Here is a 23,131-nt window from a genome sequence, read left to right on the forward strand (position 1 = left end):
AGAGGAGTTGTCATGTGGAGGAAGCAGTGTCCTGGCAGAGGGATTCCTCCTGGTTTAGCTCTTGCTGAAGTTGAACAGGTTCACTTTAAACTTTTGGATTTTTTTTGGTTGATTTGCAGTGTCCTCTACAAGCTAAGTTAGAACAGTGCAGTGCAGCACTTAGCTCAGATCTTAAATTGCTTCTGCCAAACAGGCACAGAGAGAGAAGTGTCTTTTTCATATCCCTGAGAGTTCTTCAGGACATTTATAGGAGTTTGTACCGTTTATTTCCCAGTTAAACATTTCCTCTCAGCTGTTGAGAGGCTTAATGGCTTGGAGGTCTTGTATTATAAACTTTGTAGATGCTCCCAGTATTTTGTCTTTTTTTGTAGGAAGAGCTGTGTTGGAGGGATGGGCTGGAGAATAGAGAGGGGCTCTAAGGCTGTGCTTCTAGTTGACTTCTGGTGGGACTTTGTGGGTAAACCCAGCACCACTGAAAATGCCAATCGTGTATCATGGAGTGCTCAAATTCGCAAGAAACTTAAAAAGAATTTTTTTTTGAAGACTTGTGAGCATGAAGCAGCCCTTTCTCGTTGGAAAAATTGATTTTCCCTACTGCTATAATGTATATTTTAAGTGGAAGTTGTCAGAACTAAGCGATGCTAACAGGGGAGCCTGCAGAAGCAGAGAGATTCCAGTCCCAGGAAAACTCTGGTGCTTGATTCCTGTTGAAAATATATAGGAAAGTAAGATGTGACAATAATCGATTTACAGAGGGAAGAAGAGGATGATGTGAGTGGTTTGTGACTGGGTTTGGTGTGATTTAACTTGGTTTTACTAGATTTCTTCAGAGGAGAGCAGTGGCCCGGACACTCTGTGAGCGCCACTGCCAAGTCATTTCCACTGATTAAGGACTTAGAAAAATCCTTTTTGTTGCCATCAGGGGGAGCTTTTGAGATCTTTCAAGAGTGAAAAAAAATATTAAAAAAAAAAAAAAAAAAAAAAGAGGAAAAAAAAAAGAAACGTCCCAGCTCAGAAACAGAGATCTACAAACCAGCAAGCAGCCAGGAGCTTACCTGTGGCTACAACCAAGCCAAGGAAACCAGGGGAGCTGAATTCCTCAGGCTGAAAATTAGCAATATTGAGAGAGGATTTTTTGATTCAATCCACCAATAAAATGAATAATTGATTTTTTTTTAAATTATTATTTCCAAAAAATAACCCAGGAGTCTTTGGAGCACTCAAAAGCCAAGTCCTACTCTGTTGCTACAGCTTCTGGAAGGCAAATGCTCTTCAAAAAGCTTCTCTCCTTTTAGCTCCTGATGATTCGATGGGGACCTTTGATGCAACATTTGGATTAGCTGCACACAACTGCACTGAGGGGGACCACAAAAGGGGGAGCCTGGCTGATTGCATAACTTTGAGAAAATAATAAGAGGAAAAGAAGGAATTAGAAAAAGAGAGAGAGAGAGAGAGAGAGTGGAAAAGAGAGAAAGAAAGAAAGCAATTAAAAAAAAAATATCTGAGACTCAAGTTTCAAGACTCTTTATGTGCTGCAGAGGAGCATAAGGTTTACCAGCAAAGTGCAACGGGGAGTCTGAGAGGAGAAATAGCTTTCTCTTTTGCCAAGAAAAAAAAAAATAGGAATGTGTGTTTCGGACTGGACTGAGAAAGAAAGCTGGGGAGATTGCAAAAAGGGGGGTGCAGGATTTTTGTCACATTGATCCATTCATCTTGATTGTCTTCTTTAAAAAATAAATAAGGGGGGGGGGGAAGTGATAGGGGGAAAGAGAGGAAGAGAGGAAAAGAAGGGGGGAAAAGGAAAACAGCAAAAGTGTTTGAACCTCTGGAGCTATCTGCTCCTTCAAGCTGATTGATTAGTCATGATCCCTGCAGTTTTAATGGGAATCATTCAATTGGGAAGGTGGAGCACCCTAGAGTAGATTAGCATATTCTTGTTTACTCATCTTCTGAGGGGCTTTTTCTCTTTTCTTTCATTTTGTGGAGAAGAAGGGAGGGGGGGAGGTAGGGGGAAAGGAGGGGGTTGTGGCTTATGTTATAAAGGAGGCCAAAAAAATAAATAGATTAGAGCATCTTTTGGGGGGAGGGAAATCAGTGGGTCTGAGTCTTGGAGAAAGCTGGGGGGTTGTTTTGGTTTTTTGTTTTGTTTTGAGTGTGTGTGAGTGTGTGTGTGTGTGTTTTTTTTAAGAAGAAAAAAAAAATAAAGGGAAGAAAATTCAGCAGAGAAAAGAAGAGAGAGAGGAGTTCCAGCTGTGGAGGAATAGAGGAGAAGAAGACAGATAGAGAAGGAAGAACAGAGAAATACATTTCAACCAAGAAGGAGTTTTGATTTATTTGATTTTTATTTGTTTTAAGGAGAAAAAAAACCTATAAGCAGGAAAAAGAAAGAAAGAAAAAGAAAAAAAGAAAAGAAAAAGCAACTGAGAAGGGTTATAAAAAGAGCAAATACCAAGAAGGGTGAACAAGAGAAGAAAGTCAAGGCAAGGAGGAGCCCAAAGCTGGCAGATCGGGAGGATTTGCAGGGGAGAAGGGGGGGGAAGATTGGAAATGCAGCTCTGGAGTTTGCTGCTGCCTCTTGCGCTTCTCTGTACAGCCCTAGCCAGTGGACCCGAATGTGGGATGGACGAGCGCTCCCGCAGGGCACGAAGGGACACCAGGCACAGCCGCCAGCTCCTCCACACTGCCCCGGGCACCTGTGCCACCAGGTTAGCCCGAGGAAGGCGCTCCACTGCTGGGCTGGAGCCTGGGCATGTCCCCCGCAGGAGGCAACAGCGGGAGGTAAAGGACGAAGAGGAGTCCCTTACCCCGAGCAGGGCGCTCTATTTCAGTGGCCAAGGTGATCAGCTGCGGCTGAAGGCAGACGTTGAGCTGCCCCGAGATGCCTTCACTTTGCAAGTGTGGCTGAAAGCCGAAGGCGGACAGAGATCTCCGGCTGTCATTGCAGGTAGGTCTGGCCGTGCCTGTGGCTGCAGCATCCCCGCTCCGTGCCGGGAGCCGGCTGGAGGCGTGCGTGTGTCCGGGAGCGGGCTGTGCACACCCAGCCCCGCGGGAGCGCCCCGCGGCACACGGGGGATGGATGGATGGATGGATGGATGCGTGCAGGGATAGATGGATGGATGGCAGCGCCTCTGCCAGCACGCCGGGCTCGCCTTCGCCCCGCCAGATATTCCGGGAGATCCCGGAGCTCTGCGGACCGGCTGGAAGTATAGGCTCGCAGGAAAAGTTATGTAAACTTTTGCATAGGGGAAATGGCAGTGCCCTGGGGTGGTTTCTGTCTTGCTGGGTGCGCGGGTTGAGGCGCAGGTAGAAGAGGCAGCTCTTACGGTGGGGTTTTGTCTGATTTTCAGGTTGGAAAACTGTAAGTAGAGCGTTTGAAAGTGGCTTGTTTGTAAGTATGGAAAGAAATGTGTGTGAGTGGTGTGTGGCTGCAAAGAAACGCATATCTAAGGTCCCCCTACGATTTCCTTGGTTTTATTGGCTTTTTAGTGTACTCCACTGTTCGCTCTTTAGATGCAGTGTTAGCGTGTGGTTTCCAAAAAGCTATAAAGGAACTTTTTGGCTATTGTGTAACCTCAAATGAATCAAATGAGTTTATAAAGTTCCCAACCCCTCGACACTCGGCTACGGCTGGGACTCGCACTGCAGCTAGAGGATGTGTGGAGTATTTTTGTCTCCCCTTAGAAATGGCAAGTGTAACATCAATGATTCTAAGGTCAAACAGCCCTATAAAATCATTTAGTACTCAAAGCAGCTACCAGTCTAAGCTGTCTGAGCTGGACAATAACAAGGAGTATTGCACTTTTCTTATTTAAATTTTATGAGCCCATCCTGAATTTGGGTCCCTCTCCCCGCGTTCGCTCCCTCTCCCCCTCCCTCCCTCCCTCTACCTCCCGCCCTTTCCTCGCTTTAGTGATAAAGTGCAGCGAAGTTGTCGTGAAATCGGATACTTTTCGGAGGGTTACAAACCCTTATAAATGTCGCCACATCCATCTTTGCTCTGAAGGAAGTCATAGAAAATGGAAATGCCCTTAAAAAAAAAAAAAAAAGGAAACAAGTCAGAAAGAGAAACGGGTATTGGGGGGCGGGGGGGAAGACATGTTTTACAGTTCTTTTGGCAAGGAGATTCCCTGAAAGTACAAGGTTTCCATGTCCTAGGATGCCTTAAAGAGACAGGGAGGATTTCCCCTTTCCCTTTAAGTGGAGTCACCTCCTCGCAGGAGGCAGCGCTGCCTGTGCCGGCGGCGCCGCTGCCCCGCCAGCCCCGCTCGCTGTCCCCGCTGTCCCCTGCCACCCTCCCTGCTGCCACATCCCCGGCTCCGCTGCCCCATCCCCGACCGCCGCGGCTGCTGTCTCGCAAGAAAGTTGCTTTGTCCTAAAGAAAACAAAACAAAACAAAAAAAAAGCCAAAAAAACTGAGATGAACTCAGCCGTGCTTTTCCTTAACTTTCCCTGATCGCTGCTGCTCCGCTCGCTTGGGAGGAGGGAGACGCCGTTTGTGCGGGGCTGCCGGGGTGGGCAGGAGGTGCCGGGCATGGGCTGGTCCCGTGTGCCTTCAGAGCAGTGATTTCATAGGTGAACCACGTTATGCCTTGATTTATTCCCCCTGGCTTTCTCACACTCTGCTCTTCTGGTTCCCAACCCTAACTTAAACCCCAGGGCTCAAAGTGCTTCCCTTTCAAGTTGGGGAAGGCAGAATCGGGGTTTACACAGATCTCATCGGTACCAAAACAGGGTCAGGGTATTTTTTAATGTGTTTAATGCAACACCTAGGACCCTGTGTCTGTCTTTGGTGCAAGTACCTCTAATTCTCACGAGCGGGAACCTAGACAAACACACACAAAGATCATTTGTAGTAAAACACTTTAATTGGATGGGGGAGGTTAGGTTGTTGCCTGTATAAAACACTTGACCCATTTTATGCATGGAAATAACATTCCACTGTGAAAAATGAAGAGAAATGCCCCAGTTTTGCACCGTACAGCTTCAGCTCAGCTCGGGAGGACTTTGTGATTTTTATTTTATTTTTAAGCTCCCCCTGCCCCCCTCGCACGCACTCTTGAAGAGGAGCCAGGTTTGGCTCTGTGTGTAAACACCTGGAAGAGGTCCAAGAGGAACTCACTTGGAGTATCCTCTGCACACCACAGCTTCCCAGACCTGCAGCAAGCTTAGGGAGAGATTACGCTTCCCTCAATGAGGAAATCAAGGGTTCTGGCTGCCAAAACTCTTGGCTTTCACATTCTCACTGTTTTGGGATGTGACAGACTGAGGAGCTCAGTTCTGCTGTTGCATTTGCATCTGTAGGACCCCACTGAAATCAAGAGCCCATCTGGGTGTTTGGAGGGGAAGGGACTGGGGCGCATTTGCTGGCAGTACCAGAAGTGAATTTCTCCCCAACTTTCATCCCAGTTGCAAAGTGGGAAGCCGTGTGGCTGTACAGATCTCAGGGAAGGGGTGGGATTGACTGGAATACACCCCTTTTTCAGAGTTGCTCTTGTGTCTTCCCCTACTTTCTGCCCCTCATTTTCTGCCCATGACAACTGCTCCCCTTGCCCCACTCTCTGCTGGCATGTAAGAAATTACTGCAAGTGGTGCAGGAACAGCCCCCTGTGTGCCTATAGGGGAAACCTGCTGTGTCTGTTAAAAATCTCATGCAGGACCCAAGTTGTTATCAGCTCCTGTGCCTGAGCCCTGACATAACGGAGTTCTTCTGCTAATCCAGGCTACAGGAGTTTCTGTCTGGAGCCAACTCTCCTTACGTCACCCTCTGCTGCAGTATTCAATTTGTTTTCATAAATGGCTAATTTTACAGCGCTGTTAAGTGGGTTCGTCATTGTGCCGGGCCGTGCCCTGTGTCTGATGAGAGGCAGTCCTGGTGCCAGGCTCTGCCAATTTTCACGCTGCTTGGCAGCGATGTTATTGCCGCCCTGTTTGACTCCGCTGCTATCTGCTCTGGCATTTGTCAGAGGGAAAGCTGTTGGGAAACTGGAAGTCTGACCCATTGATCTGCGTTACGCAAAAGCTCAGGAGCCCTGTCGGGGCCGGGCTGCGCTCCTCGGAGCGGCTCCCGCGGCGCGGCTCCCGGAGCAGCTCCCGGCTCCTGCGCACTCACCCTCCCTCCCTCCATCCTTCCCTCCCTCCCTCCCGGGCCGCAGAGTTCTCGGACAAACCCTGCTGGGATGTGCGCACCCAGCCCGCCGCTCAGCACATCCCTCTTGTAAACACGCACATGTGCGCCTGGAGCCGCTCAGCGGCTTCGGGCACCTTCCCCCGCGCCGCCTGTGGATGCTGGGGCAGGAAAGGGTTAAGGAGGGGCTGTTCTGGGTTAGGTAATGCACACACACCATGCGAAATGAGGGGCTTCAAAGCGCTGCTGACCCTGCTGCTGTTGTAATCAAAGGTGTTTCGGTGCCACGGTGAAAACTCAAGCCCATCCTAAGGAGCGGGATGCTCCCGAGTCCCTGTCAGGGTGTTTTCGTGTTTTTTGGGCTCTGGGGTGGCTCGTGTTTTCACAGGAGAGAGATGGTGACTCTTTGCTGGCTGGGAGCTGAGAGGAGCGGGATGAATGATCGGTAGCGGGAGCCGGAGTAAGAAGGCGTGCCTGCTCTGAAGAGGGAAAGTTTTTGTTTTGTTTTGTTGTTGTTTTTTCCCCCCCACTTCTTGGTTTCATTCCCCTCCGTCTCTCTATTCCTCAGCCTGCCAACAGGGAGCATGATCCCAGCTTAATAAGGCTTCATATGTAAGGGAGTGCCTATGTTTTCCCAACTTCAGTCCTTGATGAACATACAACTGCAGCAGAATCCAAAGGGAAAGAAAAGCCAAAATCAGCATGGTGGAGCTCACTCAAAGCCACAGCTTTTGCATGTAAGGGACTGAGAAACATCCATGTCAGGGTCCAATAATTAGGCAATTATAAAATATGTAATTGACACTGCACAGGTCTAGTCTCTCCACAGAGTTAAAGAATACATGTTTGGTTTGGGGACTTGTTTGCTTCTGAAGTTTCGGACTTTGATATTGGTTTAATACACTTCAGGTAGAATTGGTGAGCTGGGTCCTATCCCCAGAGCTGATCCTCGTGCTGGGTGTGCTGAGAACTTGAGGATGTTTTCAAAGAGATTTTATTCAGAGTTTCACTGGTGTTAAAACAATAGGCAGGTAGATTACATGGCATTTTCCACAGCCTGTTTTTCAATTGTATGAACTTTCTGGTTGTGTTGTGTAATGAAGAACTGCAATGAAGGAGAAGTCAAATATAAAACGTGCAGTTCTGTTGTTTAATTAGTGCTGGCATGTGCAAGGTCCCAGGGTGCTGGCCATGGTGGGCAGAGTGGAGTGACAGGAGCTGGAACACCTGCACAGATGTTCCTGCAAGGTGACAAATCTCTAAAACACCATCCTGAAGGGTGGGGGAAGCTGTGTTGCTTTGGCTTCCCTGTGGAGGGGTTCAAATGATTATCCACTTCATGACTATGGATCTGGACATGGCTTGACTCATAGGTCACTGCACAAAATACCCTCACAGCTTGTCATTTATTAAATATTTGCATTTGAACAGCATATTTCCTTCAGCCTGTGGAAGCTGGGACAAAAATCAGAAGCTGGTTTTTCTTTCTATAGCATTTTCAATTTAATCTGGTCCCATTCTTTTGACCAGCTACACTCTAGAGTCAGAACAGCACAGTTAGAAGAAAGCTTTTTTTTTTTTCCCTTAAAGCACTTACACGTAGGCTGCTCTAATTAATTAAATGGTAATAAAACAGCGAGGACAATTTGACTCTCTGTGTGAAGGGTGGCAAATTTAGATTCCTAAATGACGTATGGCTGTGTCCTGTAGGCACAGGGTTGTGTCCCAGGCCGAGTTTGTCTCTCCAAGCTTCATTTCAGCCTGATTTATTTCAAGCCAGGCTGTTTCAGTTCGAACAACTCGCGTGAGGCAGAAAGCAAGAGACAAGGACGGTGTTTGGAGAGAGAGAAGGAGCAGGGCTGTCCCCAGGGACTGCTGGGGATGTCTGGAGGAGCAGAGAGCAGAGCTGTGCAGGGCGGGCTCGCTGCTGAGGGCGAGGGGAAGCCCTTGGAGAGCCTTTGCACGCGAAGCCGTGGCCACAGCCAGCCCTGGGCGGGGTTGGAGCGCCCTGGGAATCGGGCTGGGGCTGCTCTCCAGGCCCCCACTGCCAGCCCACGAGGCCAGGAGGGGGTTGTAGGTGGCCAAGGGGTGCTGAGGCTGTGGCTGCACTGAGCACAGGTGGCCCCTGTCAGCCCCAGCCACACGTGGCATGGGGAGGGATGAGCTGAAATCCCAAATCCCAGAGGGGCTGACTGATGCTGGCTCACTGGGAACCCTAACCCAGACCCTCCACACAGGTAGGGGCCACTTTCCAGTGCCAAACAGGTCTCTGCTTGCACAGCTGACCCAGGTGTTTGCTGAGGCAGCTCCGTGGTCTTGGAGTCCACTCACCTTTGCCAAGGGTGGGAGAAACCCTTGGCTGAGCACTTTGACCAGCAAGGACCCAAGGGCCAGTGGACACCTCGCTGGCCACCGGGGCCTGACCCAGCTTATGGGCAGCCAGCTGAGGGGAGGAGGAGTTTTGGTGCAGAAATGCCTTCCTTGGAGCTTGGGTCTGGCTCTGCCAGGATGTGGGTCTGTCACAAGAGAGGTGAAGCCACAACGCATCCAGGAGCACCTTTAACTCAAAAGTGTTTTGTGCCCTGGCAGCCCAGGGTGCCAGTTTTGTCCTGGGGTGTGTCAGGAGGAGTCTGGGCAGGGGGATTGTGCCCCTGTGCCCTGTGCCCAGGTGAGAGCCCACCTGCAGAGCTGCCCCAGCCCTGGCCCAGCACAGGGAGGAGCTGGAGCTGCTGCAGAGAGCCAGAGGAGGCTCCAGGGGGATCAGAGGGATGGAGCAGCTCTGCTGGGAGGAGAGGCTGGCACAGCTGGGATTGTTCACCTGCAGAGGAGAAGCTTTGGGGGGACCTCAGTGTGGCTTTTCAGTGCTGGAGAGGCACAAGAGAGCTGGACAGGGACTTCTGACAAAGGCCTGGGGTGCCAGGACAAAAGGGAATGGCTTCACAGTGAAGAAAACAGGTTTGGATCAGAGCTTAGGAAGAAATTCTCCCCTGGCAGGGTGGGCAGGCCCTGGCACAGGGTGCCCAGAGCAGCTGTGGCTGCCCCTGGATCCCTGGCAGTGCCCAAGGCCAGGCTGGACAGGGCTGGGAGCAGTCTGGGATACTGGAAAGTGTCCCTGCCCATGGCAGGGGGTTGTATGAGATGACTTTTAAAGGTCCCTTCCAACCCAAAACATTTTATGAAAAAATATTGCAGAACCAACAGGGTTTAGGTGCTCTCAAGACCACAGGATTAGCCAAGTGCTTTCACATTGGGTTTTCATGCTGGCCTGAGCCAGGAAAAAAAGAAAAAAAAAAGAGCTACAGTATAGTGTCTTTTTTCAAAAAGACATATTGAAAAAACAAAAATAAACCCTTCCATGACTGGGGTCAACTGAAATGCTCCCATATAATAGTTTTGCTTCTAATTTTATCTGTTGCTTTTTCCTCCTTTTTTCTTTTCCCCAATAGAAATTACAGGAGCAGAAGCAGAGGAGGGACCACCTGGGTTGCCAAATTCAGTCCCCTGCAGTGTCAGGGATATAACAGCAGATAATTAGTCCAAACATTCACAGAAAATCCACTTTGTAGGTTCTGATATAGCACAGGCCACAGAAGATTTCCCAGTGCTCTACTATAAACCAAAGCTCTTTAGCTAAGACTGGGAGTCACCATTTTAATGTAAGACAGGAAAAGAGAAGGACAGATCCACAACATCTTAAGTACCTAAAATCCAAAACATTGGTTGAGAAAACTGTTAAGTATGAGAAAGAAAAACATTGGCTGGTAAAAGGTATCAGCTTTGTTATTTTCAGAGAGTTAAAATGAATCAGGTGTTTTGACAGTTATGAAACTTCTATTGAAATTTTAAGTTGGAATATTTGCCAAAACTGATCCTTTCCCACAGATAGTCTGTTTTGATTAATTTCCCCTTTTCCTGAGAAAAATATTTTATCAAACATTTCCCACCCTTCTCTGGTCTTAGCCTGTGTGGCAGTTCCTACATCCCTGCAGTTGTAGTAGGGATGAATGCTTGATTGTGTTTTTACTTCTTCACATCTTATATTCCAGATGATTGAGAAAATGCATTAGAAAATACTTGTTTGATCAAAATCCTCTAGGTTTTTTTCTCTCAAGCGCATCAGCAAGTCTAATATAATCTTTTTCTTCATTTACCCTCCTCTCTCAGTGCTACCCATTTTTCCATCTAGTACTGTTTACGTGGGCAGTATAGATTAATCTTCCTATTTCATAAATGCAAAATCTATTGGACCCTTCTCTTGCCTGGGTTCTGGGCATTTGCTTCATGCATTGTTCTGGGCACAGTTGCTGTGCTGTGCATTTTGGTTCTTTGTTTTCCCAAAAAAGAGGCTTCTGAAGATGAAGATGGACCTTTTCCCTGACCTCACCCTTGAATTGCTCTGTGCCCACCTCCCACCTGGGGGTTGCTGGCATCTGGATATGATTCTTGATTTTGTTTCACCTTTCTGTAGAGAAGGAATACTTGATTGTTGTGCTATTTTCTCTGTCTCTCCACATTTCTCTTCATTTTCTCTGCTGTGAGCATGCATGCACACACACACACCATTTCCAAAGCCCCTTTGATTTTCTTCCCAGATCAATAGAGCATTTAAACTCCAATGATCAAGGAGGAGCAGCTTGTTTATTTCCCCACATATCCTGACACAAGTGGCACATCTTGTAAACTGCTTTGATTTGATGTTAGTGCCTATTATAAAGTTTACTCTCCCCAAAGCCATCCATGAAGTTAAAGTACTCTTACTCTGAGCAGGAGCAGAGCAGAACTCAAAAAGGCGAGGTAAAAAGAGGACAGGAGTGAAATATCTCACCACAGAAATTTTTCTTTCTGCTATTCTTGTTGACACTGATCAGAACAATTTGAGGACCATTGAGCATCCATAAGTTTGGCAGCACCAAGTGAGGGTACATTGTGTATCACAGTTAAAAGTGAACAAATATGAATACAGGTCAATTATCCCTTGGCAGAATGGGGCTGGATTACACAGGAAGCATGGACTTGATCCTAAACCTGGTCAAGATCATGAAAAATACCACTGAGCTTGGCTGAATCTGGCAAAGGCTGGGATTTCAGAGAGTTTTCCACATCCCTCCTCTACATCCTGGACCTGTCTGTGGTCCTTGCTTCAGTATCCTTCATTCTGCAGACTTTTTTTTTGCTTTAGATATGAGAGAAGCAAAACTGTCAAGCCCTAACATCAGAGGAAGGAGACATGTTTATTCGGTTTTGCTCTACTCCAAATCTCAAATTGGCCTCTCTTTCAACCTTTCCTCTTTTTCTTCCCCCTCTCCTTTTTCCTTTTTATTTTTTTAACGTTAAAATCTCCCCTATTCCAAACCCACTCTCCCATCTTCTGTTCTGCAGGGTGATGTCATTGTGTGACTTCCCCGTCCAATCCCTCCACCCTCTCTTATCACCATCCAAGCCTCACTTTTTCCCCTTCTATCTGGTGTCCTTGATTCCCCTGCTTTCCCTCCTTCCCTCTTGCAGTGTCCCTGCTTTCCTGCTCCTCTCCCGCTGCCCGTGCCGCGGGAGGGTGGCGTCCCCTCCGAGGGCGGCCGCAGGTTGGTGGCTTTGGCCAGCTGCTGTTGGAAGCGCTGTGGGAACACGGGGTAAGCAGGCAGTGTGCTCGTGTGCTCGGCCAGGCTCACGGGCTCGCCTATTTTCTGGGAATTATTGATATTGTTCTGTTTAATATCCATCCTCGCCGTGCGCAAACAGGGAGCGAGCGCGAGCGAGCGCAGAGAGGGAGTGAGGGGGAAGTGAAACTGAGAAGCATCTGGAGTTGGCCTGGTGGAGCAGCAGCTAAGAGATATGATACCAGCTCATGAAAGTAAAAGAATTGCTGTGTTAGAGAAACAAACCGCTCTGTTCTGTGCTGGGCACCTCCTGGGGCCTGGTGGGCTCTCCAGTCTTCCTTTTGGGTGATATTTCAGGCTTTTTTATCTCTTCTCCTTCCTCCCCTCTGTGGTGTTTTTCCTCCTTTTCCTTATCTAATTTATTGTCTCTCTGTTTGCTTTAAATCACTTTCCCATATGGATTTCTCTCTTCTGACCCATCTTCCCCTCCCTCATCTGATTCCCAGGAGTCTTCTGTCGTCATGGAATTGGGAGAAGAGCAGCCCTGTTCTCGACACCGAGCATCAGCTGCAGGCTCCTTTCCCCCTTCGTTCTCTTCCTTGTCTGTTCTCTGCTGTTAGTGTTGGAAACATATTCGCAAAGATCATCCACTGGATTGAGGAAACAGATTTTATCACCATTATTTTGTTTGTTTTATTTAAGACAGGGAATGAGATGGAGAGGAAAGGCCTTTGCTGTAACCAGTGTTACTTAGTTTTGAATGGAGGTTTTTTTTCTCCTGTACTAATGTATCCTAGTGCTGTTATTTCTCTTTATCTTTTCAGCAAGGTTATGGTTTTATAGTGTTGAACTTGTCACAAAACTTTCTGATGCTGATGATGATAAATCTCAGGTGTGAGAGAACACATCCCTTAAAATCAGGGAAATTGAGGAAAGGAGGGATGATTCGATTTGTCTTGGGTGTGGCAGTGTGCTGGTGACAAAGTCAGCAATCAAACCCACCAGCAGCCCTTTTGTTACTTTTTATTATTGTTTTTTAGGGAGGATGATGGTTATTCCTCAGCTGAGATTGTTCTCCATGTGGAGTCACATGCCCTAACTCCTGTAGGATGTTTCCTTGTAGCTGTTGATGGTTCTTCAGTGGATGATGGCAGTACTGAGTGGTGATGGAGTCTGTCACCTGCCAGGTGACATTGTGCTGGTGACAACAGAGGCTGGAGGAAGAAGGCACTTGGAATTTGTGACATGAGCTCTTTGGAGATGGCAGAAAATCAGATGGTCTGGAATTTATATCTCTGAGCCAGACACACTGGTGATGGTTGAATCCACACAAATTATTCTATTTCTCAGATGGAACAGTGCGTGCAGCCCCCAATGGGAGAGAAAAAACAAATATCAGCAAAGCCCCTTAGTTCAGACTACTCCAATTTAAATTGGAATACTTTGATATTTTTTATCTGCCTGCACATTGATTATTGTATTGACTTGCTGAAATGGCTTGTAAAACATTGAAGTTGTAACTGCTTATCTTCTTAGGAAATGCTGAAAATCTGCCGCTGTATATCTCAAGTTATTAAATTAAGGACAAAAGCTTACCCCACAGTTAAATCCAGACCAGGTGAGAGGCTGCAGGAGGGGCCCCAAGGGATTTTTGGGGAGGGATCCCCACCCAGTGCACACCCTCATGGCTGAACAACCGGTGTTTCTGTCAGGAGCATCACCAGGGAGGCTGTGCATCCAATCCACGGGAGTTTGTTCTGAATGCAGCAGCATCTGTGCTTGTAAAGTCTGAGGTGCTAAAGTTGAAATCTGGAGCTTGCATTACTACTGTCTTACATGTCATCTGTCTTGTGGATAAACAGAGCAGCCCCTTGGAGGTCAAAACAGCACCTTTCACCAGTGATAATTTAATGAGAATTATTTTCAGCGTAAACTAGACAAGAATTGGAAGCCTCCTGTGCTGCAGCTCGTGAATGGAGATGTTCAGGGAGAAAAGGAGTACTGGGAGAAAAAGCAAATGTTAACTAAATGGATTACACACACAGTTTTGAAACATACTTGGCAGAGGGAAGGGCGAGCAATACAAGCCAGATTCTGCTGTTGAACACACCAATGTAAACCTAGAGTAACTCCTTTGGAGAGGAAATCAGGGAGGGGGGCTGCTCCAGACCTGTGAATGTGTAAAATCTGGGGCACAGACAGAGGGCATGCAATGGGGAAACTGACCCAGCTGAGAGGTGAATGTTGTGGAGAACAGCCTCCAACCACCGTCACCGCTGTTGGTGGTTTTATTTGGGTGTGTAATGGTTATGGTGATGCAGTGGGAAACATTTGTACAATGTGGGGTTGTTTTTGCTTTTTGAAGTATTTTCTGCATATACCTATATCGTAATCCCTGCAGACTGTGGAACTGGGCCGTGTACCAGTGTTACAGTGAGCCCTTTGTGTTTCCGGCAACAAACACTCCTGAACTCTGCTCTCCAGGCTTGTGGCCTCAACTCCTTCACCCCCGCCCGTACTGTCCCATCTCCAGCAATAATATTCCCTCCTCTGTTTATAAACAAACACCCTCAGAGGAAGTTCACGGGAAGAAAAGTTAGTTAGTGAAAATCAACCACGCACCCAGGCCCGGGCTGTGGGTTGGAGCCAGCAGGGTTGCTGGATGTTTCCTACCCTGCATCTGCTTGTAGGAGTTTCTTTGATGAGATGTTTGCCTGTCTAACTCTGTGTCTTCCTCATCTTTTCCCATCGTTGTGGAAAATATAAAAGAAGTGGGGAAAAATTGTGGTCTAAATTTGCTTTGAAATCAGCACGGACAGCATTTGGGAACCCCAAGCAGGAAGGTTGACTTCAGTAACCCTGTAGATTTTCTTCTTGGTAAATCCACTGATTCTGTTTTGTTGTTGTTGTTGTTGTTGTTTTAACATCAAAATCTAGATTCTGGCTCCTGGCAAAACCGTTGCTCTTGAGTTGCGCAAAGGCTGTAAAAGGACTAAAATAGCCCAAAGGAAAATTGTCCACTCTAGTCTGAGCACAGGGCTGATGGTACATCTGGTGTTGCACACCATTCTCACAGAACCACCCCTTCAGGAGGCAGGAGAGGGCAGGACCCAGGGGAGTGGGTAACACGGGACTGTGGTCATCCTGGGCATGAGCAAAGCATGCTAATGGTGCCAGCAGCTGGGAAACACAGGATGTTTTTTGACTCCTTCCAGAGGTCCCACAAATCTCTGACAGCACAGGGGCAACTGAATAAATAGTCCAAGTTCTTGTGGCTGCTCCTGGTTTGTGTCTTTAGCACTGCACCTTGGTCTCAGGTACAAGGTGAGTGGATTAGATGTTTGTTTCCTTCCAAGAGAAAATTGGATCCTCTAATAAATCTTTCTGACAACTCAAAATGGACAGGAAGGCCATCAGATATAGAAAGGCTCTGTCAGTAAGGGAAGCAGCCTGGTCAGGGCCATGGTTCTTCACTTGGGCAGAGGTGGGGTGTCAATGCAAGGCTCGTGCCACTGTTCCAGGCTCCCTCTTTTCCATAAGGAGTGTGTTTGGAATTTGGGGCTTTTACAGGGAGCTTTTACAGATATTATCAATGTGGAAGTTGTGGTCCCACTTTTAGTTCCGAGAGCCTCAGAATTTTAGAAGTGTATTACAAAAGGTGCTGGCAGAATCTCCAAACCTTAAAATGGGATGGTTTAAAATAGTCTTATCTATTGATTTTTTTTTTTTTTTAAGAGTAGTTTTTCTTACTGAACAAATATTTTCTGTCAAGCCTTCACTGTAAGACTACCCCAGTGTGGTCTCTCCACCTCCCATCCCAATGGGGGGAAGATAATCAGAAGTGAGCATTTTGCATTACAGCATGGGCAGAGTTTATCCATTGTTGCACAACCCCTTTGCCTGCGAGCAGGTTAAATAAAGGAGCAGGGTGGAGCAGTGGTGGAAATGGACCTGGTTTACACTGCTGAGCTTCCTCCAAGAATTCCAGCATAACTATCAACAGTTTCTCCTCGCAGGAAAGTTGAGCAATTCATTCTTGCCCTTTGAGGAGCTCTGAATTATTGAAGAGCAGAGGATCTTCTGCTGGGAAAGGCTGGAATTCCCTGCAGTCCTCTTGCTAGGGATGGTTTAATCAAACAGACTGTTTACATTCTGTGTCTCAGCAGAGGCAATGCTCAAACAGCAGTGGTCTTCAACTGGATGTTGTAGCATGGGGGGGTTTATTTTATTTTGTTTTAAACATCGGCATACCACCAGTTTTACTGGGAAATGGCCATCTGCAAACACCTGCAGGCTCCAGCAGCTGTGTCTCACCGAGGCAAAATGAGACAGCAAGGGGGCCGTGTTTCTTCTCCAGAGGTTTCTGCAGGGCTGGGATTTGGCAGCAAAGGTGGGCTGGGAGCACTTGCACTCCTGGAGGAAGAGACCTTGCAGCAGGAGGAGGCTGAATGTTGGTCCAAACTCTTCTCTGAGCCTCAAGCACTGATGGTAGAGGCAGAGAAGCAAAATTCTTTTTGCCAAAACCTTGTGTTTTGCCTCACGCTGTGAAGGCCAAACTGCTCTGTGAAGAGTCTCTGTGGTCTCAGAGTGCTCAGCCTGAATGAAATGGGAGTTGTGTATTCCATGAGAGAGGGAAGAAGGAAGTGAGATTAGGACAGTTCTTCCTACCACTGCCCAAATATCCATTCCCTCAGGAGGAACATCTTTTGCACCTATATCAACAAACCAACAACCTGTCACACTTCTGTATGTCCAAAACTGGTCACAAAACTCGAGTTGAGGTTTTAACTTGCGTTCAGATACTTTCTTTTTTTACTCCTCTTTGGTATATTCTGGGAGTGATGTATTTCCTCTCCCCACAGGCAGGATTTTCAGTGCCTCACCGAGGAGGACGCACGCAAGTAGGCAATGTGGCCAACATTCTTCCAAACCCCAGCAATCCAACCAGCTGTTCAGCAGGGCTGTTATTTATTGAGAGCTGTCAATGTGTTCAACACATGGTGTCCTTTGCCCTGTCGAGCCAACAGCCTGGCTTTTATGGGTTTCTCTGACACTTGTCACACACTGGTGACAGGACAGGCTGGAACAGGCACACGGGTTTATGTGAACATTATTCTAGCAGAGCATTACAGCAAGATGTTCTATAAGGGAAGGAGGGACAGAGACCAGTTGGCAGAGGAGAAAACAGAGGCTCTTGCAAAGGGTAGAGGTTCCTTTTTGGCTGGTGCTTTCGGAAAGAGAACAGAGATTTCCTTCAGCGATAAATTAGATGCTTGGGGAGAAAGAAAGGGTGTTTGTTTCAGCAGTGATGCAACTCCTGTGTGAGAGAAGCAGACTCCCTCTCCTGCTAATTCCAGCTGCTGCTTCTGTGGCAGAGTGGAAGTGCACAGGAGTTGCTTTGGGGTTTTAGTTGCAGCTCCGCAATTGCTGCGAGGTGCCTTCAGCTCTGTCCTTTCCATCTCCAAAGGTGGGATTTGGCTCTCAGCAGCCTGCAGAGAGATGCTGTTGTGAGGAAGAGGAAATGTCATTAGTGCAGTGCTTCATGGGTGAAGCAGTGAATGACAAATGCCACTCCTTTGCACCAACAGGTTGGAATGCTCGGCCAAGGAGCCCTGTTGGGCAGGGTCGTGCTGGGTTCCTGTGCTGCTGTAAAGGGAAGACTGAAGTTGTGGAATGCCAAAGAGACAGAAAGACAGGGGGCACATCTTGCCAATCTCCTACTTATCTATTTGTCCCATCTTTTTTCTCTTGACTTGTGTAAGCTCGTATTCATGAGTATCACAGGTATTTATTTTCCCCTGGTGAAAAACAGAGCCATTGCCTGAACAGTGTGACTCTGGCCACATTCCCTCCTATTCAGCACAATGCAATCTTGGCTCTTTACTAGTTAATATTTTCTGTCAACAACCTGCAAGGAAACAAAATCAGTGCTGATAAAATTTGCAGATGTTGCAGAGTGCAGGGAGTGGTAAACAATGACCAAAACAGGACTCTCAGTTGGGTGTTTTCAAAAGCTGAGAACATGAAAACTATGCATTAGAGTAAAGCCAAATGTGAAGTCATTCATATAGAGAGAGGGGCAGCAGGTCACACACAAAGGATGGATGGGAGGAAAGGATCTTTCACCTGGAAGCTGAATGTGGAGCAGCAACTGCCTGTTGGAATAGATAAAGCATGTAAATGTGAGCTGCCAATGTGGGGCTGTGGCCAAAGGTTTGGAGTCATTGTTGGCTGGGTAAACAAGGAGATATTGAACAGGGCTGGGGATGTTGTGTTACCCCTGTAATGACACTAGAGTGGCTGTTGCCAAAGCACTTTGTCCCATTCTGGTGTCTGCAGTTTAAGAAGGATGTTGTATGGAAGAGGATTTAGAGAGAAAACAATCAATGGTGACAATAATTATATGATTTGTGACAAGTCTTGAAGTGTTGGACTCAAGAAGATTAGGAGGTGACTTGATCACCATGATCTTTAAATGAGTGTTTTGGGAATATGAAACTGATAATTGTGGGTTGGAAATGAATACTAGAGGATATAAGTGAATCCAGTGGATCCAGTGGAGACTAAGCAACTTTAGAACAGAGTATTTCAGCAGTGTTTTAGCCTTGAGAGCAGTCAGTAATTGAAAAACCTTTCTGAGCAGAGTGGTGGAATATCTGTCACCATAGCTTTCAATATAGAACTAATTGTTTTTCCAAACTGCAAGGTCTTTAAAGAGAAATTAATTCAGTGATCACCCATATTGTGTCTAAGAACTTCTAATGTCAGAGTATTCTGAGGTTTTTTTTGCTATTACTGGAAAAATGGTTGAAGCCAACAGTAAAGTACAAACAGCACTAAGACATTAATTTAAAATCTTTTAATTTCTCTCTTTTTAATTTTTGTGAGCTCTCCTTGACACTGGTAGGCTATTTCTGATCACCACAATAATTCCAGCTGATTGCAGTGTTTCCTCACCATCACTGCAGTTGAATTGTAAGGCTCTGTTTCATATGGTATTTTTCATCCTGTTTAGATATTGTCACCTTTTTCCAGAATGATGTGCTGAGCAATGACTTGACTTCTCCCCTTTGAAACAGTCCAGTGCACTGTCTGAAAACCACCTGAAAAACAAGAATGAAATATTTTCTTACTGAAGGTTGTAAGAGTTTTATTGTTGACCTCAATGATGCTGAGAGTTTACCTCCAGAACAGATTTGGGTGAGCAAAAGTTGAGGTTTCCTTCTGGAAGGGAGACCATTGACAATGCCAGGAATGTGAAGCCAACACAGCAGACCCTTAAAAACAAAGTGGATGAGAAAGCAAAGAATAAGTTGGGGGTGACTTTAACTTGTCATCCCTTTGCTGGGTGGTCTGCCTCACTCTCAGGGCAGAACACCAGTCCAGGGGATGCAGGATGCTGGAATGACCTGTTCCTGTGACTTTAGCTGAGTAGCAAACATTGACCAAACCCCTGTTGAAGCTAATTAGTGTTCTGAGACAGGATTTCATTTCATTTGAGCCATCCCCAGCTGGAGATTGTTCCTCAAAACTCAGATTTAAGCCAAGTGCTCTAAATGCCCCAGTCTGCTCCCTCCAAGCCGTGTGCACATGTATATATAGGCCCCTACACAGAGAAAATCGTGCCTGTACATGGTATTTTGTTAGTCTTCATTGCTCTGCTTCCAAATTTAACCAGAAGTAGAAGGGCTGAAATAACATAAGAAAGGTTGGACATATGATATTTCCTGCTGCTCAGCTAAATACAAGAATTGCCAAAAATCTTCCAAGGTAGCTTGTTTCTTTTACATTTTTCTCCCAGTTCTGCAGACTTGAGAAGGTCAATTACTTTCGAGAAGGATTTAGCTTTGGCAACACTTATGGAAAGCGAAGCAGAATTGTGACCTTTTGGAGGTTTGCCCATCGCTGTCCCATCTTGTCCTTTAAGAAATAAAGGCTGAATTTTCACAGCTACAGTCTTCGGTTTAATAGGTGTGAATTTGTTTCTGTGCACTTCTAAGACGTCATGAGTATCTGTGTGAGAATTTGCTTTTAGATGTCTATTTATTTGTGCTCACAGATCAAGTGATCACTGGTATTTGTAGAGCAGAAATACAGGCTCAGGTATTTCCAGGAGGAAAATCATACCAAATCAAATGAAATTGGATTCAAACCGAGCAGAATAATAAAGCTCTAAAATTCTATACTTAGGTTAGTATGTGGTGACTCCAGCCTATCTGGAATGCATACTATAATAGTTATATCATGTTAGAGAGGCAGGTTTTTTTTTCAGTAGGACGTTTCCTAGAAAGCAGAAATCTCTCTGTGGTTTGTGTATGGGTTTGGAACTTGTGTGCAAGTATGGAACAGGGAATTTGAGGCATGAAATAGCCAGGATTAGTGAAGGCCCAGATCCCTTTCATAAGCGACAGCAGAAAACAGGCAGGATCAGCTCCCTTCTCCCCACTGCTATTGCAGCCTCCTCCTCTGTGGATTGTTTTGGAGTCAGTTCTTTGAAGGTTGATAAATGCCTCAGTTGTTTCTATTAGTAGAGGAAAGATGCAGTCATATGGGAAAGCCAGATGCAATAAGATATTTGAGTCTGGATAAGATCTAAGATATTTTTACAATAAGATATTTAATTTTCACAAGGCAAAGTCCTTGCAGGGTATAAATCAGCGTAAATGCACTGGAACTACTCAGTTTTGCACTCACAAAGTGTCTGCCCAAGAATGTTCTCAAAATCCAATTAAATAACTAGAACTGTTTCATGTGGAAATGCCCCTCAATTACAAAGACAAGTCTAAGCTATCATGATGTGATTTTTACAGTCTCCTCGCAGGGTGCCCTAGTTTGCATTCATGGAATTTTTTTGTTTTTGTTTTGTTTCTGTAATAATGTGGATGTTGGCCATCTGTCTGATCCTGGAAAGGTTGTAAGGTTGTTCCTGCTCCCCAGGTTCTCTTCCCACTCCCTCATTGATCATAATGTTTGATTTAGGTGCCACTAGATTTCCTCCTTTGTTCTCCAGCCCTAACCTCCCCCCTGCAAACACACAGGCATTGTGCAATGGTGTAAAAGCTCTCCTGGCTGCAGCTGGGAGTAGTAACTGCTCAGCTGGTTCCAGCGCTGCCCTAAAGCTGCCGTAAAGGTCAGAGACAAGGGAATTCTAAAAGGCAAAACAAGCCATGTTGTTGTCCCCCCCTTTAATCCTGGCTGTGTGTTTTGATCAGCACCACAAGCCACCTCGAGTGCAGGGCTCCACTTCTCCCAGCCCTGTGTTTGTGGCCGTCCAGGGCAGCGTGTCGGGCGCGTTTCCAGCCCCGCTCCGGGCTCGGGCGCTGCCACAGCTGATTGACTTGCGCTGCTTGTCAGACACAAAGCACATTTTGAAAGGAAATGCCATATTGAACTCCCCGTGAGCTGATGGGTATTGTGCACGGTCATCTGATGGCACAGATGTGCCCCTAATAATCCTTCCAGGAGGATATTTCCTCCTGGGATGCTCTGGCCATCTGATCTGCTCTGAGGTATGCTGACCTGTCTTGACCCAGTTTATGATCAATTCTCTCTGCTGTTTTCTAAAAGGAGCCCAGGAATATCTCTTTATCATTTAGATTGCCTGGAAGTTATGGTATTATGTGTCTGTTCTTTCCACAGAAGATACTCTGTGGTTGTTCTCAAGCATTAACTCTTACAAAGGGGAGGAAAGCCACTCAGTGTGAGCAAGAGTAAATTTCCCTGTAGAGCTTTGATAGCTAATCACTGTTTGGCAAACAGCACAGGGAGGAAGAGGAGATGTGGAAGCAGTGGTGACTTGTGTTCCACCAAACATTCCCAGGTACCTTAATCTGTGTGAGTCCAGTGACCCTTCTGCTGCTGTGCCTTTATCTTCGTGTCCTTTTTCTCAGGTCTGTGTGCTGTGCATGTGTCTGTCAAAGAGGAATGGTTTCCATGCATTCCTCCTGATGTGTATCCATGTGTTTTGCAACACCTGCTTTTCAAGTGGGAATGGTGCTAATGCAGGATTTCTCTGGAGGTGAATCAGCTGCCTCAGGTACAATGGGAGGGTTAATTTGTAATCTGGTTCTGCTGGGCAGTGAGCAGAGATAAGCTTGGGAGTTCAGAGGTGTGTGATGATGATCCCTTTCAGCCAAACCAACAAACAGAGTGCTTTCCATTCTGATGCTTGAAGGCTATCTGGGTTTTCATAAACACTAAACTCAACTTTTTAATAAGGCAGTGCTAGAAGGTCTAAATTGGCAGCCTAAAACCTGAATTCTTGTCTGAATCAAGCTGGATGCAAAGCCTCCCATATTTGTGGCACATAGCAGTGATTCCCTGATGGAACATCAGAGTTTGACTTCAAGCAGGATCCAAGAGAAGCCTGTCTCTACTATCTTCACTGTCCCTATGCCTGTGTGTGTTAAAACCATCTCTAACAACATGGACACATACTGGTTTTCCAAGCTTCATCCAAAAATGTCCAGTTGTTTCTCAGAACAAGGCAGGAGAAATAAATAGTTTGGCAGGTATTGCAATATCCTTACCTTTGTCTGGAATGTTCCCATGATCCCAGACTTCCTAGTGGGGACTGAAGTTTGACCCTTGTGAAGGATGTGCATTTTTCTGTCCATCTAAAAGGCTGCCTAAAGCTGGTTATTAGATCATAAACAGTTTATTCACCAAGCACCAGTCTCCACTGGTCCTGCAGCTTTATTGTGAAATGCTTAAGGAGATCTAGATAAGGAGCAAACCTCCCCACTCACCCTTGTTTACGCTGAGGCTGTAGATGAAGGAGCCCTTGGAAAAGCCATTCCCAGCCCTGGGCTGGCCCTGTTATAACACTGCAAGGACTCAGCTCCATCCCTGCCCTGTGCTGTGTGTTCACTTACACCTCAAAACCCTCGCAATCTGTAATTTCTCACTAAGCCCAGCCTACCAGATGTATTTGCAGTAAGCTCTTCTATACTGTTAGCGGGTGTATTCCCACAATAGGCTCACTGGAGTGTCACTAATATGATTGTCCATGCCAGTGGCTGCTCTCTTGCAGCCCACATGATTTTGTTATCAACAGGGAAGGATTTATGTAATGTTCAAAACTAACCAGCCACTATAAATTCATGTCTCGCTGCTGTAGTTGTTCTCACCTCCCTGTTTTCAGACTTCAAGGTATCTCATTGAGCAAATGAGTGACTGGGAATTTGAGAAACAGTACACAATGTATGCTTAATTTGATGCTAAATTAAACTGATATAAAGATTTTGATTTTAAAGAGCCTTGGGCTAAATTCTCAATGTTAATTAGGCATGGTTGTATTAGACTCTATATTTCTACACGATGAAGTTCTTGTCTTTCACAGCAGAACAAAGAGAACTCCCTCCTTCTCTCTCAGGTCTGAATCCTCTGGCATAGCTTGTAAAGGATAAAGCCT

At 46.3% G+C, this 23,131-nt stretch overlaps 1 protein-coding gene across 1 annotated transcript in view; it reads left to right on the forward strand.

Annotated features, from left to right (window-relative positions):
- Positions 1–2,490: 2,490 nt before the first annotated feature.
- The window catches only part of PAPPA (pappalysin 1), a 173,628-nt gene continuing 152,987 nt past the window's right edge, over positions 2,491–23,131 (forward strand). The window contains exon 1 of the mRNA XM_084219498.1: positions 2,491–2,944. Within this exon, the coding sequence (XP_084075624.1) occupies positions 2,548–2,944 (397 nt within the window). The 5' untranslated portion in view covers positions 2,491–2,547. The remainder of the gene's footprint in view (positions 2,945–23,131) is intronic.

This window comes from Fringilla coelebs (assembly GCF_963513975.1).
Source record: "Fringilla coelebs genome assembly, chromosome: 21".
NCBI classification, from domain to species: domain Eukaryota; kingdom Metazoa; phylum Chordata; class Aves; order Passeriformes; family Fringillidae; genus Fringilla; species Fringilla coelebs.